This window comes from Haliotis asinina, chromosome 15, assembly GCF_037392515.1.
Source record: "Haliotis asinina isolate JCU_RB_2024 chromosome 15, JCU_Hal_asi_v2, whole genome shotgun sequence".
NCBI classification, from domain to species: domain Eukaryota; kingdom Metazoa; phylum Mollusca; class Gastropoda; order Lepetellida; family Haliotidae; genus Haliotis; species Haliotis asinina.
The window spans coordinates 9,933,452-9,948,252 of NC_090294.1; the positions used below are offsets into that span (position 1 = coordinate 9,933,452).

Genomic DNA, 14,801 nt, shown 5'->3' on the forward strand with positions numbered 1-14,801 from the left:
GTTTGTGTTATAGATGGCGTTCGTGGGTGACGTCAAAAACTTCATTTGTGCTACAGTAATGTCAGCACATGAATGAGTCGTTTGGAGCACTGCGTTCTCAGTTATAATATGGATAATCTGTGTTTTGTGTGTATGGATGCATTGTAGTTTTATGCATGTGTCACATTCTTATCGGAATATATCTTGAAGTCGACAGACATGGACGAAGAACACCTCGCAGTTCTACTCATCACGGCCAATGTCGGATCCATTTTCGAAGAAGTGAGTACCACGAAGCACCATTGATTGTAAACACTGGTGCATCTGTTGGTGCATGTGCACCGTTTTACGATGGGCCCCTATCTGAGAGGTAGATTAGAGCAAGATAAGGGTCTCCTAAGTTATCAAGATTATAGATTCATCACAAGAAAGCTTATATTATAGATTTATGCTGTGCAATATTTTGCCATCCTGCGATACCAGACTGGACTGTAATCAATTTTACTATGCGTTAATAACTTAAAGTAAAAGGTATATATAACATGTTTCACGTAAATAAAGAGACTGGGACTTCGTGCACAGATAGTCTATTTATGTCACTGAGATAACCTGACTGAAATTATGAAAAATAACAATAATGTGTTGGTTTTCTAAATCTAAAAATATGTGCTGTAGTATTTTCTAGCATGCACTAGTCATGTCACACCAGTTAAAAAATTCAATCACATTGAATATCATCAATGGGGGAAATGTGTAATAAAATGAAACAGACCTTTATGGATGAACCTGTCATGTTTCATTTTTGACTGACCAATTTCTAGAATGATCAAAGACATTATTAAACATTATCAATATGAAAATAGCACTACTGATAATACTGTACACTGCTGTGCTCAGCCAATACACAAAGTTAAATCTTTATTCATGGGCTGGTATTAATTCATGTTCAGGATGATCTCTTTTTAGTACTCCAAGACTGTGATGTGAAGTATGTTCATTTCTTTCATGTATTCGGGGAAGTTTTGCTGAAAGTTACTTCTCCAATACTTATCAATACTTTGATATTCAAGTGAAATTTAGTTAATATATAATAATCATCGATCTCTGTGATCTATACTGATAGAACCAACCCTATTTACTGGTGACATGTACATAGTAGTCCTTGATCATTATCATTTTTGATGAGGTTGTCCACCATTTGTTTGTTTTTATGTCAGTGTGTGTTTTGACATTTTCAACACAGTGTATATAAATATATGTGTCTATGCAGATAGAAGTAAGCATATTTCTACTGGAAAATATCAAATAGCTCTTTAGTAGCAGTTAATCTATAAGCAGTTGCTACTGGAGAGAGTATTAACACCATAAACAAGGAAAGAGCCCTTTTGAGTATCCATCTTGGTAATGTTATTAGTCATTATTCGTTATGTCAATATTCAGATGTTCATATTCATGCTAACAATATTAGTATTGTACTCGTTAAAATGCTATACTACACCTAGTTTATTTGTAGTTTGTCGTTACTTAATCAATTTGCAATCCACTTAGGAAGGTAGGAAGGTCATGGAAGTGTATTAACGAAGGGTCACTTGACTGCTCTATTTAAATCGAGTCACTCAAACCTCAATTTGACAGAGGTAAATCATTCACTTTCAGCAACATGACAAAATAAGAAAGTGTTTTATAATGTTAGCATACTATATAATATATTCTGTAACAACTTTGTGAAACATTTGAAATATGTTTATTCTGCAAAACTTTGCTAACAAAATTGTTTCTTTAACCCATATTATGTAAACATTTGGAAACTCAACTATATGATGGACTATTGTGTACTCTAGGTCATATGGGCTATATTATACAAATAAATCATTCTCTCTCTCTGTAAGAGAAGAATGAGAAAGTCTTTTCTTTTGCCCATTTTGATGAATGATGGATGACAAGTTCTTACTCCCTTGACTTTGATACACTTGTATCAAGTATTTTTGAAGTGTGTCAGTGAAGTTGAAACAACAGTTCTAAGTCAGTAAGTGTAAGGTGAGTTTTAGAGAGATATGCAGCACAAGCAGGCAGTAGGGTCGGAATGTAAACAGTGGAGCAGAGGCAGAAACACTGCCTATATCATTAATCTCTAAAGACAGTGTGTAGACTGCTGGTGATCAGCAAGGGTAAATCTATACTGGCTTCCTCTACAGCAAGGAAGCTGCCAGATTACAAGTCTACATTTCACAGTTCATTTATCTGGCTGATAGCCTCAGCTCATCTCCTGTAAAGACAATGTTATTCCAGTAAGTGTGGGTCTGGAGAATATGGATCAGCCTTTTAGTCGAATTGGTCAGAATTAATTAGTACTATTCCATGTTAAAATGTTGTGGATACAAAGCAGATTATTCCAAATATTCTCATATATATAAAAAATATTGTCTGCATGCAGAAAACAGCTGTTCCAAATAATTTGCATATCGAAAAAACATATCTCTTTTTGCCTTTGAAATATATTGTGTTCCCCATACGTAACTGATCAGTTTTAGATACATGTGTATGCACTCTGTATGCATGATGTCTTCCAGATGTCATTGTGTATGCAGAAGCTAAATCAAATTATATATGTTGATACATGACAGCAGAAATTGGGAAAGGCAAGGTTCATGGGCCATTTTGCACATTAGAAAACTAAATGGCCCATTAAAATTTTGAAGTTTACTATTGATACAAGGACAGTGGCCCATTCTAAATTCAGAAAATGGCTAATAATCCTAACTATGGCCCGTTGTTGAAGCTCTCTATCCCAATCTGTGCATGACAGTGATGATACATAAAAGTTTTCATTTTGCGTGATAATTGCTGTGGACTTAATCATCATTAAAATTGGCAGAGGTGTTTGAAATTTCATTGTGTATAAAACATAGACATACAAAAGAATATTTTAATGTAGGAAAGACTCATTCCAAATATTGTTTAGTATGAAACAGTTGCCACATGTTAATCTCATACATTTTCTAGTAGCTATTTTCAATATCTTTGGTTTAACACGCAGATATTAGGTAGATTAAACATAAGCTGCATCAAGAATGAAAGTAATCCCCTCCCGACTTTTTCACTTGCCAGGTAGCTTGAATATTGCTCGATGTGGTATAATACAATGAAACACTTATAAGTCTCAGATGAACAGACCAGTGACTATGTGAAAACCTGATCTCACTGAGTGATACTATGCAATTAAAGGTTCCCTAAATGTGTTTATTTGCCTTGAACGTTAAAACCCTTGTTTATAAAGTGTGATAATTCTAATGCCTATATTTGATATCAAAATTGATACCTTGTTGAAACAAATGGAATGATGCTATATGTGCTGTAGTCTTGTGATATGTGTCATAAAATCTTACACCCTCAGTATCTAAAACACCAAAAACATGATTGTGATACAATAAAAGATGATAAAATAATTGTTATTTTTAAAAGAAATATCATACAGTTGAATAACCACGTTTTAAGTAAGTTTAAATACTCTCTGTATATTTTAGGTAAATAAAACAACTGTTTGAACATGAAAATGCATTTAATAAGACCTAAATAAAGTGTCCATAGGTTCAACCGGACAAAGAATGAGTAGTATTCAATATTATGATGTTTTGTGTATTAGAAGTTATAGAACACATTACAGCTGATCACAACCTGTGTTTTACAATGCATTTCAAATTATTCACCTTGATAGCGTTACTTATCTTTCTCTGTTTAATATTGATACTGAAGCCATCGCTACCACTGATATGTTGTTCTATCTGGTCATCATGCCAGTGTAAATAGGCTATTAACTATATGATAGTGACAGTTATGTGAAAGTGAGGACTTGGATGTCAGACTGTTACTAGAAAACTGCCAACAACGTGTTTTACAAATCATTGTGCTCTAAGAGTATTGGAAAGCAGTATTTTATCTTGATTTGAAAAATGTTATGCAGATTCTCTGGTGCTTCCCACGTTCCCATAAAGGTATAAAAGAGCTTAGGTGTTCCCCTATCTGGACTTGCCTCTATAAAGAATAAAATTTCTACACATCCATGGGCTTAGCACTGATCAGTACATCCTTAGAACATTAGCCTACCCTTTAGGCTGTAATGATTATGTCTCTCAATATCTCTGCTAGCAGAGGTTTATGAAAGTGAAACCCAGTTAAAGGTAAGATGCTGGTTGTGATACACCTGCAAAAGGAAAATATTCAAACTTGTAGAAGCACTGTATCAGGATAGAAACATATGGCACCATACTATCTGGATACATATTGTATTGCAACCTCGCCATTTCAGTACAACTTAGTTGTGTTGACTGATAAATTTGATGATTGACGATCCTCGTGTCTAGGACATTCAAAAATACAACAAAAAACATACCATGTCATGGACTTTCTTTAAGTATTTGACACGTACAATACTTCACAAGAGGCAAATGTAGGACAAAGTCATTGGTCTATATTGATGATGAATTTTAGGCTTGACTGTCATTTTCATTTGCTAGAGACTATTATGTATATTTCCTACCAGCCCTTGACCACCAATAATATAGCTGTCGAAAACACTGGTCCCCAAACGACTCACAGCAGTCTCAGTGAACTTTCAGGATTTTCTTTCATTAGTGTTTAAACATTCCTCATTACCAAATGAAACTGTTTGTGGTGTTGGCATCTCATGATGAGTCATATCACAGACTATTCTACCTAGCAAAGGTTTTATGCTTCATTTAGCAATATTCTAACAGTATTACAGAGGAAGACTCTAGAGATGGCTTCATTCTTTGTAATCATGAAGGAAGTAAAAATGGATCATCAGTATGGCTTTATCCACTGACTAACCCTTAGTATAATGTCTCTCTCTCTTACAGTTGTTAGTGTAAAGGGAATGGGAAAGTATGATAGTCTCAACACCAGCACCTGTTCATGGAACTGACCGCTGACCAATATTCTTGCTCTAATATGTCATGCCACTCAACACCAGCATCTGTTCATGGAACAGACCGTTGACCAATATTCTTGCTCTAATATGTCATGCCACTAAGCACCAGCATCTGTTCATGGAACGGACCGCTGACCAGTATTCTTGCTGTAATATGTCATGGCACTCAACACCAGCATCTGTTCATGGAACAGACCGCTGACCAATATTCTTGCTCTAATATGTCATGCTACAAATGGGTACCATAGTGGTCTGCTTGTAATGATGTAGATCTGGGTTTGATTCCCCACGTGAGCACAATGCATGACTCCCATGTCTACTACCTTCCATGTTAGGCATGTACTGAGAAAGAAGGAAGTTGACATTTTGTCCCAAGGTTCAACAAACAATAACTCCAACGAGTAGATATATATCTTATATCCTGAACATTGTGATATACATCTAGAACATTCTCTGTTTTTGTTAGAAGATGTGAATATATTCACTGTTTGTCTATCTTTGTGACATGATTTGTAACTAACGTGCCTAGTGTGGAAGGTTGCCAGTGTGTGTTTTTCACAGTATGTTCTCAGATTTGTGTACTGCTTCTTAGTTTGACTTGCATGTCGCTGACTTTTTGTGAATTGTGGACTTACAACAGCATTTTCATGCAGTCAGGTTTCTTTGTATGTCTGAGTAATGGCCTAATAATTTTTACTCAACAAGGATAAAATACTCTCATGGTTTCAGAGATTACACCAACTGAAAGGTCACTGTTACCACAATAACAAATGTTTGATTATTACACCTCTGTTTGCATCAGCTGCTGAGTTCAATATGTTAACTTTGCAGATTTTGACCATATAGAATTTGCGGAGTTTGAGAGTGTTCTGTAAGGCCAGTTCACCCACACAGTTACTCTATAGGAGTGATGTCCATGACTAAAATGGAAGCAGCAGTGTTAGCGGAGTAGACTAATACTTAGTCTCTGAATAGATATCATTTTGATAGTACTAAACAAACCCATTTTAACTGAAAAGGAGCCCCAGGGAGACCTGAAATTCCTGAAGCCAAGGAAATCTAGACTTGCTTCATTGGCTTTAGCACTGCAGAGAAGGCTTGGCATTAGGCAAAATAATGTGGTTCAGGGACTGTGAGACAGACTGTTAGCAGAGCTGTTTATGGATTAGCTTACTGTTTAAAACATAGACTACCCATCATGCTTGAGGCCCTCACTTAATTCCACAGATGTGTGAAGCCAATTTTCTATTCTCTCCATAATAATATTCTTGGAATATTGTTAAGAATTGAATAGAACCCCAGTCACACAAGAACAACAAGAAAAAGAACCTAATCAAGAATGAAACTGTCATTGTAAGTATGCTTCAGAACTAGAAGGTACAAATTATTTTGTTCTATATCTGAAATAATAAGGTGTTTACCACAGCCTGTTGTATGTAATCAGATATTTTTATGGAAGTAAAAGAACCAATGAGAATGGTCTGTTTGTGCTTATGACATGCTATTGTGTGAAAATTCTTATCAGATCAGCTGTACAACTACTTGGCAATGCTTGAGAACATTTAATGTGAGTCTGGATCTTGTGACAACTGTACACATGCGTCATGACGCAACAGACAGTTTTACAAGCTGTCACTAAGTCCAAGTGACTTTATGAGGCTATAACACCTGAAAATAGGTGTGTTTTTTTCACGGGCATACTGAGAAAACTAATCTTTTGTTCCCAGAGTTTGGCAGTCAGTACTCCACTGTCGTGGAGGTATTACGGGGATTTATCAAGATCTGTTCAGAAGCCAGTATCTGGATCCTGCAGCATATATCAGTAAAACTAATTTCAAATTTTGTTTAAAGGTCACATGCAACGAAAAAATCAAATATAATTAAAACACAGTTATCACTTACTCTTGATATATAGAAAGCATTGCTGATAAAGAAAAAAAATAAGCAGAATTATGAGTGTATAATTGCAAATCAAAAGTGCAATGTCTTGTACTTGGGTTTACCTCCTTCGAAACGAAGCAGCCGTGATATTGAACCCAGTCAGAGCTGATGGGTGTGCACTCATGTGTAACAAAGCTTTTTCATTGGCCACTTTATCATTGCCAATATGCTTAGGGGAAAATAACAAATCGTTTGAACTCTGATTTCATGAGCCTTTTTTTCATCACATCTTTTGTTCAACTTCATAGATTGAATTGGTGTTTTGATGATTTGTTTTGGTGTGTACATGCCGAAAGGTATCAGAATCTGCAACATTGTGTTTTGTGTTGCATGTGACCTTTTAGAATTTCTTAATTCATGTTTGTGGTATTGACTTTTAATTCCACTATTTTCAGTAAAATTTTGTGAAAATACAAATACTTTTTTTCAGAATATGTCTGGCAAGGGACAAACAGTATTGTCTTTTTGTATTACATTGATAGCTGAGTTAGTCAGTGGACCAAGCAGAAAATATAACTTTAACGAAAGAATAGCGTTCTACAGAATGTTAGAAATTAATTTTGTTTTCATACAAATTATGTGTGGTGAAAAATGATCTGTTACAAATTTTCTATGTTAGTTCTTACTAAGTCCAAAGGAAATTTCACTTCTTGAACTTGGACAAGCCATCAGAGTTTATGTCAAACCCTGATGGTACTATCAGACTTGAAAGTAAAACCATTAGAAATCACATTGTATTACACGAGATCTGATGACATCTCAAGCTCATCAGAGTGGCTTTTAAATGAGCAAGCAAGAAGAAGTCAGTACAATCCAGTCACAAAGCACCTTTCTCAAGCTAGTGCATTGCAAACGACACTTTGTTTTCATATGGCACTAGTTTCAAACTGGTAAGTGTGTCAGAATTTGGAACTGATGAACAGAACGTTTGTGAATGTCGGATAGTTGGTCAACAATGATTGGTATAGTATCAGTACCTGCCACAGGCTGTGCGAAGTCCTTCTGTTTGATTATATATTTCACTGAAGTAAATCAGGATTGAGAAGGAATCAGCGGTACAACCCATCTCTGTTGTTTGTTGCTTTGGAGGTTGTGGGACTGGAAAATGCATTCCAATATTCAGTGTTCTGATATGATATATGGTGTGAGTGCTCAGATAGAAGGAAGTCCTTACATGATCCAGAATGGGATTCTTAGACCTTTGTGTTGCTGTCACTCACTCAGTCGCTTACTCAGAGAGTCATTGATAGCACTCTCTCTCTCTCACTCACTCACTCACTCACTCACTCACTCACTCACTCACTCACTCACTCACTCACTCACTCACTCACTAAGAAGGTTGTTAGCCTCCTTCGTTTGACAATGAGGTCAGGATTCTGGAGTGACATTCCTATACACAGCAGTACTGATAAGTCACTGACAGCCATGAGGGGCACCTGTCAGAGTTGGACATGGTAATAGTGATTGATGCTTCATGTTAAACCTGTCAGCAGTCCAACGTTATCCTTCCAGTATTCTCCTCTCAGCACTGTTGTGGGCAGAAACACAGCTAGCCGCAAACAATGTAATGTTTATGGAAATAATCAACTGTGTTTAATCTAAGGTCAGATGGAAGATTCAGAACCCAACTCCATAGAAAATCTAGACATGTTTCTTTCAGAGCTACAGCATTACAGTAATTGGATGGTGAAAGGAATGATATTCTGGTTCAGAGACTCTGGATTAAGATTTTCCAGAGTCGCTTTTTTTTAGCCATGACATTTGTTTGGTTTGTTTTAGGGTCATTAACACTGTTCTCAGATATATACCAGCTATATGACAGAAGTGTGTAAATAATCCAATCTGGACCAGACAATCCAGTGATCAACAACAGGAGCCTCAGTCATTGTGATCCAGATCTATTGTCTGTAAACTAATAACTGATTGTTGTGAAGCACATCAAGGACAGATCTACATTACTTCCAGCTGCCTTCCCACATTAAGATCCGACATCCTGTTGATGTCTTGGTCAAAGCAGCACTGTAGACCTAGAGTAACAACTACTCTCTATTGAACTTATTTTACAGATAAAACAGTTATAATGAAAAAAACATTTTACTGAAATGAGCCCTAAGACTTTCTCCACTTTTCTGAAACCTTTGGGAATCTAGACACATATTCTAGACTTGCACAGGCTTTCTTGGATATATTTGTTCCAGGGTCTGTATGTCAGATTAAATATTGGTCTTCTACTCTGCATTCCATAATGTTCTCTTCATCAGTTCCAAATTCGGAGTATACTTGCACTTACTTTAGAAAGGTTCTTTCAAGGGAGGCCACAAAGGGTCTGTATGACAGACTGCAGTCAACCATGTGATAGTTTTAACCCTGTGTCAAGACAGATCTCCAGTACAGAGATGATGAATTGTACCAAGCATATATTTACATCATGGACATTTGGGGTCATGTTTGCCTAGCAGTTTAAGGTTTACTGTCAAGCCAAAGGCCTGATCAAGTACAAATTACGATGTGTAGAACCCATTTCTGGCTTTCCCACTTCAATCATTGCTGAGAAAAATTGCTTTGTTTATCTGACAGAGGGCCATACTCACTCACAGGCATTTCTTATTTGTGAGCTTATTGTGCTTATGAGAGACAGCAGAATTGTGGTTATAATAGTTCCTGATCATAGATAATGGTAGGTCACTAGAAGCATTGACCTGGATGATTTTGTGACCATATTACTTGCCCCCCAGCTTCTTCATAGTTTTCGGTTTACAGTCTCTAGGATAAAGCTGTACAATGGTGCTAAACAACTCTTTAGATGCTGTAAATGCTTCAGTATTCACACTTAACACAAAGATGTACATATACTGAACAGCAAAAGAAATGGAAATTTTGAAAAAATTATCTCCTATAAAAGTAAATGTTCATGTTTAGGTCTTCTGTTTAAAAGTTTGACAGAAAGCCAGAGTTGCATTTCCTTTCCTGTTAAGTATATTTCTGTCTTTGCTTAATCCACCCTGAAAAACATGTAAGTAGGGCCAATCCTTACTAATAATTCTGACAAATGATGCAGTAAACCAAACTTTCATTGTGTTTATTTTGAAACAATGGCTTGGAAGGTGAACAGGGTGAAAGAGCTGTGACCGCTTTTCCTGCCTAGAGTGTATTGTAGTTCAAGATGTAAAGGCATCTTGAGTTACTGAGGTGTTTTCGGCACCCATCAGCTTGCACTAAAATAGCTGTCATTGTCACGCTCAGTGTTCAAATAGCTGTCCACCTAGCCTATGACGATCGTGTTATGCACTATTGCTGTTATCCCTGGTGTCATGTTCCGTATACACGGTATACTTATGCATAAGGGATGTTTGGTAGAAAACAGGTTCATGCCATCGGTGTCTATATAAACAAGTGATTGAGTTTTTACCTCGCTTTTTATCACTATCCCAGCAATATCACAGCAGGGGAACAATAGAAGTAGGCCGCATGCATTGTAGCCATGTGGGGAATAGACCCTAGGTATTTAGCATGAAATTTAGGTGCAAGACAATTGTTGAATCACTTGCTTTTACTATGCAACAGCCATTGTCAATACTGCAGAATTGATTACAAACAATAGTAATAAAGATTAATGCTCATTAATCTTGTTGGACTAGTTTCATATATTTCATACTTGACAGGAGGGCTTTGTCTACTGAGAGCAACCCATGTTTGATACAAGAGGCATGTTGCGTGTATGTGTAGAATTGAGATTATTGTTTCTTTCCTATAAGAATCCTAAGATGATTTTCAGGTAGTAACAATTACTGCTATGGAGCTCTAAATCATTTTGTATGTGTTATGTTTAATGCCACTCTCAGCATTACTTTAGCTGTATGGCAGCAGTTCTGTCACAGATTTTCAGGATTGTTCCAAATTAGTAAAGGTTGATCACAGAGAGATTCAGTCAGTGCGCCCTATTGTTCGAGACCCGCGCAATCACTTGTGAATGGAATCTGTCTCACTCTTAATAACCTCTTTATGATTTCAATTAATGCAATTTTGAAACCATATTTAATTTTGAACACCTGCAACCAATTTTTAATGTTTATCCTGGCAGTAGAACATTCTGCCTCACTCTTAATAACCTCTTTATGATTTTAATTAATACAATTTTGAAACCATGTTTAATTTTGAACTCGTGCAACCTATGTTTAATGTTTTTCTCGGCAATAGGACATTCACAGCGATGTGCTTGACATATTTTGCATGTGTGCACCAGCTCTTCAACAAATCCATTATGAAATAAAAATATACATTAGAAGAATATGGGGTAACGAATACAAGAAAGAGTTAGCATTCTGTATATTCACAATATTCAGTGAAACATTGATGCAATAAATTCTTCAGTTTTTTAACTATGTTGACAGTGTTAATTTATCATGACAATGCACTGTCAGTGACCACATTACTGTCAAATAGAATCTAAGAAAGTGTTGACTAATATCCTGCCTGGTTTGGATACATTGCCTGTTACATCATCTCACTTTGATAAATATCAAAACATTCCTCTTAGCAAAATTCATAAATATTGAATTCTCTGCATACATGAGTGATTTGTTACTAAGCAACCTTTTTATTTATGGACCCCTTATCAAATTCAGTAAATACAAGGAATATTGAGGCCATATCTAATTTCAAATGCTTATTGCCATTATTTAATGACAAGCAGGTCAGTATGACATTCACAGCACTGTACTCAACATCTCCAGTATGTTTTATAATGTACAGCTTGTGTTACTGGGACCAGGGTTCCTTTCCATGTGTGGGTGGGTCAATGTTTTGTTTGTGATTATTTTGTCATGTTAAATGAATCAGTGTGTCAGATTACCCCTGAAGATCCAGGGTAGAATAGGCTTTCAGGAACCCATACTTGCCATAAAAGGCAACTATGGTTGTCGTAAGAAGCAACTAAAGGGATGGGGTGGTCAGGCTTGCTGACTTGATTGACACGTCATTGGTCCCCCATTGCGCAGATCGATGCTCACTGGATTGTCTGGACAGACCGCTGCCATATAGGTATAATATTGCTTAGTGTGGCATAAAACTAAACTTACTCGCTTACCCAGTGTGTCAGATACAGATGTGATTTAGTCAGTGTTATTATCATGATTTGATGATGACAAATGCGGCATATGTCATTGATGATGTGTTTGTGAATTCTCTGAAATGGTGATCACTTGCTGTGATATTGCTGAAGTAAAATGCTGAAAGTTAAGATCATTCCTACTTGTAGTTACATAGTTAACTTGCCTTTTACTCTGCTTTTGTGTCATAAGAAAAGATGTTAATAAAGGGTAATCACAGTTACTCTGCCTTTCACTGTGCTTTTGTGTCATAGGGGAAACTATGTTAACCAATGGTACTTGCAGTTACTCTGCCTTTCACTGTGCATTTGTGTCATAAGAAAAGATGTTAACGGGTACTTGCAGTTACCCTGCCTTTCACTGTGTTTATAAGGGAATAAAACAAGGACTGGTAGGCTCAGCTCATAATAATCCCTGTAAAACTCGCATGGGAGCTCAGTGTGTTAACACCATATTCGGCAGGACTGTAGCCACTTGTGTGCCTGCATAAACAATAAGATGGAGTGCCCCATTAAACAGTATCTCATTCACCTCTCCTCAGTGCTGGAACTGATCAGACCTTTATCCAAATTAACTTATAACTACAAATGTTAATTTCCCTATAGTCATTTCAGTTGCATGTTAAGAATTGCTGAGTTGCCATTACTAATAAGATGCTGGTCTCATTGTTAATGCAGATTGCATTGTACAATGACTGTCTTGAACAAGTTGTAAAATTGTGTCCGGGCCATGTCAGTTCTACCATTGTTTATAGTAATGACACTCCATGCCAGATGACCTTGCATATATGAGCCATGTATATAGTGAACAGATGAATATATCTTTATCCTCAATATATCTAGGGTTTGGCTTGTAGCTCTGGGTCACGGTCACCACAGTAGTACCAGTCCAATAGTCTGTCTGACTGTTATGGCACAAAGATAATTTTCCATCAATTACTGTAACCATGGTAACATGTATTGTCATATATAGCATTTGCCATTTAGTGCTCATTATGTTCAATACTCAGAAATTGCCATCATCAATGTATTTATGGAGTTCAAACCACTTCTGCCATGTGATGAGTTTTTCATGTGCGACAGGCTTGTGATGGGTACCCAGTTTGCTAACAAAGACTTGCTGGATTTTGCATACATGACTTGGCTTTTTTAAATTGAATTTAGGATTGAATGAATATCATGCTGATTTTATCCCTGCACATGTCCTGTTTGGCAAGACTCTTTATCAGAGAGAAATACAGCTAGCCTCTCGACCTCAGTATATCTGGTCATGCTGAAGACCTGGTTGTTTTCCCACATGGGCACAATTTGTGAAGCCCATTTCTGGTGTCACCTGTGGTGATATTGCTGGAATATTGCTAAAAGCAGTGTAAAACTAAACTCACTCACTCTCCCAAGCAAGCCTTTCATTGCAGGGACGACAATCAGAATGTGACAAACTGTGCTTTCAGTTGTTTCAGTTTAATTGAGCTTGTCTGGCACGGTTAAATGGCCATAATGTCCATTTTTTAAAATATGTGGGTTTTTTAAGCTTGAAGTATATTTTATTTCCACACATCCTGTTTGAATATTGTAGACATTCGCTTCATGTTATTACATATAAATTGTCTGATGTATCTAGGTCAATAATTCAAGGTATGCTGTGAATTACTGTAAAATTTCTCCAATTTTAGGTGATATTTCCCATTTAATTATGTGTTAGAAATGACTTCTATTTTCTGATAACTCCTGAATGCTTTTGAAAAATAGATTTTAATATTAAGTTTTACAATATTGTGCTGTAATACCTTTTGGAAAGCAGTGTGTATGAGCAAAATACATATTGTGCCAATTTGCCTTCTCACAAAGACAAGGGCTGTCAGTTTAGAATTCTGGGTAAATCCCTGGTGTAATTACAACAGTGTTGTGAGGATACATATATCTGGCAATTATCATTCATTATTTTCTATGGATATATTTTCCATGGTGAGACAAACAGCAAGAAATTTATTTTAGTGATGTGATACATAGCATTGTATCAAAATGCTTTGACCTAACAAACAGCAAGATGCTATTGACCTCCTACAAAAAGTGAAAATATTTAGACAGTTTGTCATGCCCACTGACAACTAATGAAAATGACTTTACCTCTATGAGTGCCCTTTTATGTAGTATATTTCTGTGTAAATTTCTGTTAGGTAGGGATCATTTTCCCAGGATTCATGCAGTTCGATATGAAAGGTCCTTGTGTCCAGCATCGGTTTGTACCAGCATCGTTGGCTGAGCCACCACCACAGTGAATTGAGCAGGTTCATAAGGCTGCTGACTTTGAGTGCTGGCAATTAGGTGAATCCTGGATGGGATTCAACCCAACAAAAGTACTAAAATCTGTCCTTTTCTCAGAAAGTGTAATCCCAAATATAACATATATGTTAGATCTGTATATCATGATGAAATCTCTGAAAGAAAATTATGCATGATCATTGTGTGTAAACAAATAAATTACAGTGTCTTGAAAACTCGCTTTCATTACTGAAAGAAAATTTTTGCACTTTTGCACCTTCTTTATATGTATATAATATGATTTACAGTACACTGGTGTTTCTGTTGGATATTCGTCCGAAGGTGTTGCTCCCCATCATGGTTAGTAGTAAGTTGTACACAGCAGTATGTCTATGCCAGGGACCTCCAGCTTACATGCCTTGTCATGGTTGGGTTGGGCTTCTGGAACAGGGAACATAAACACGAGTCTTAAAGTGAATATCTATCTATTCCTACCTGCAACAAAGTCATGAAAGGTGTTAGTTATAATCATGTGCTTATTCACGCATTACTTACTTAACAAAA

General features: G+C 36.5%; 1 protein-coding gene across 2 annotated transcripts in view; it reads left to right on the forward strand.

The window, feature by feature from the left end:
* Window positions 1–14,801, forward strand: part of LOC137264833 (inositol polyphosphate-5-phosphatase A-like) — a 122,681-nt gene continuing 107,880 nt past the window's right edge. For both annotated transcript variants that reach the window (XM_067800166.1, XM_067800165.1), the window contains exon 1: window positions 1–261. In XM_067800166.1, coding sequence (XP_067656267.1) covers window positions 199–261 — 63 coding nt within the window. In that variant the 5' untranslated portion in view covers window positions 1–198. The remainder of the gene's footprint in view (window positions 262–14,801) is intronic.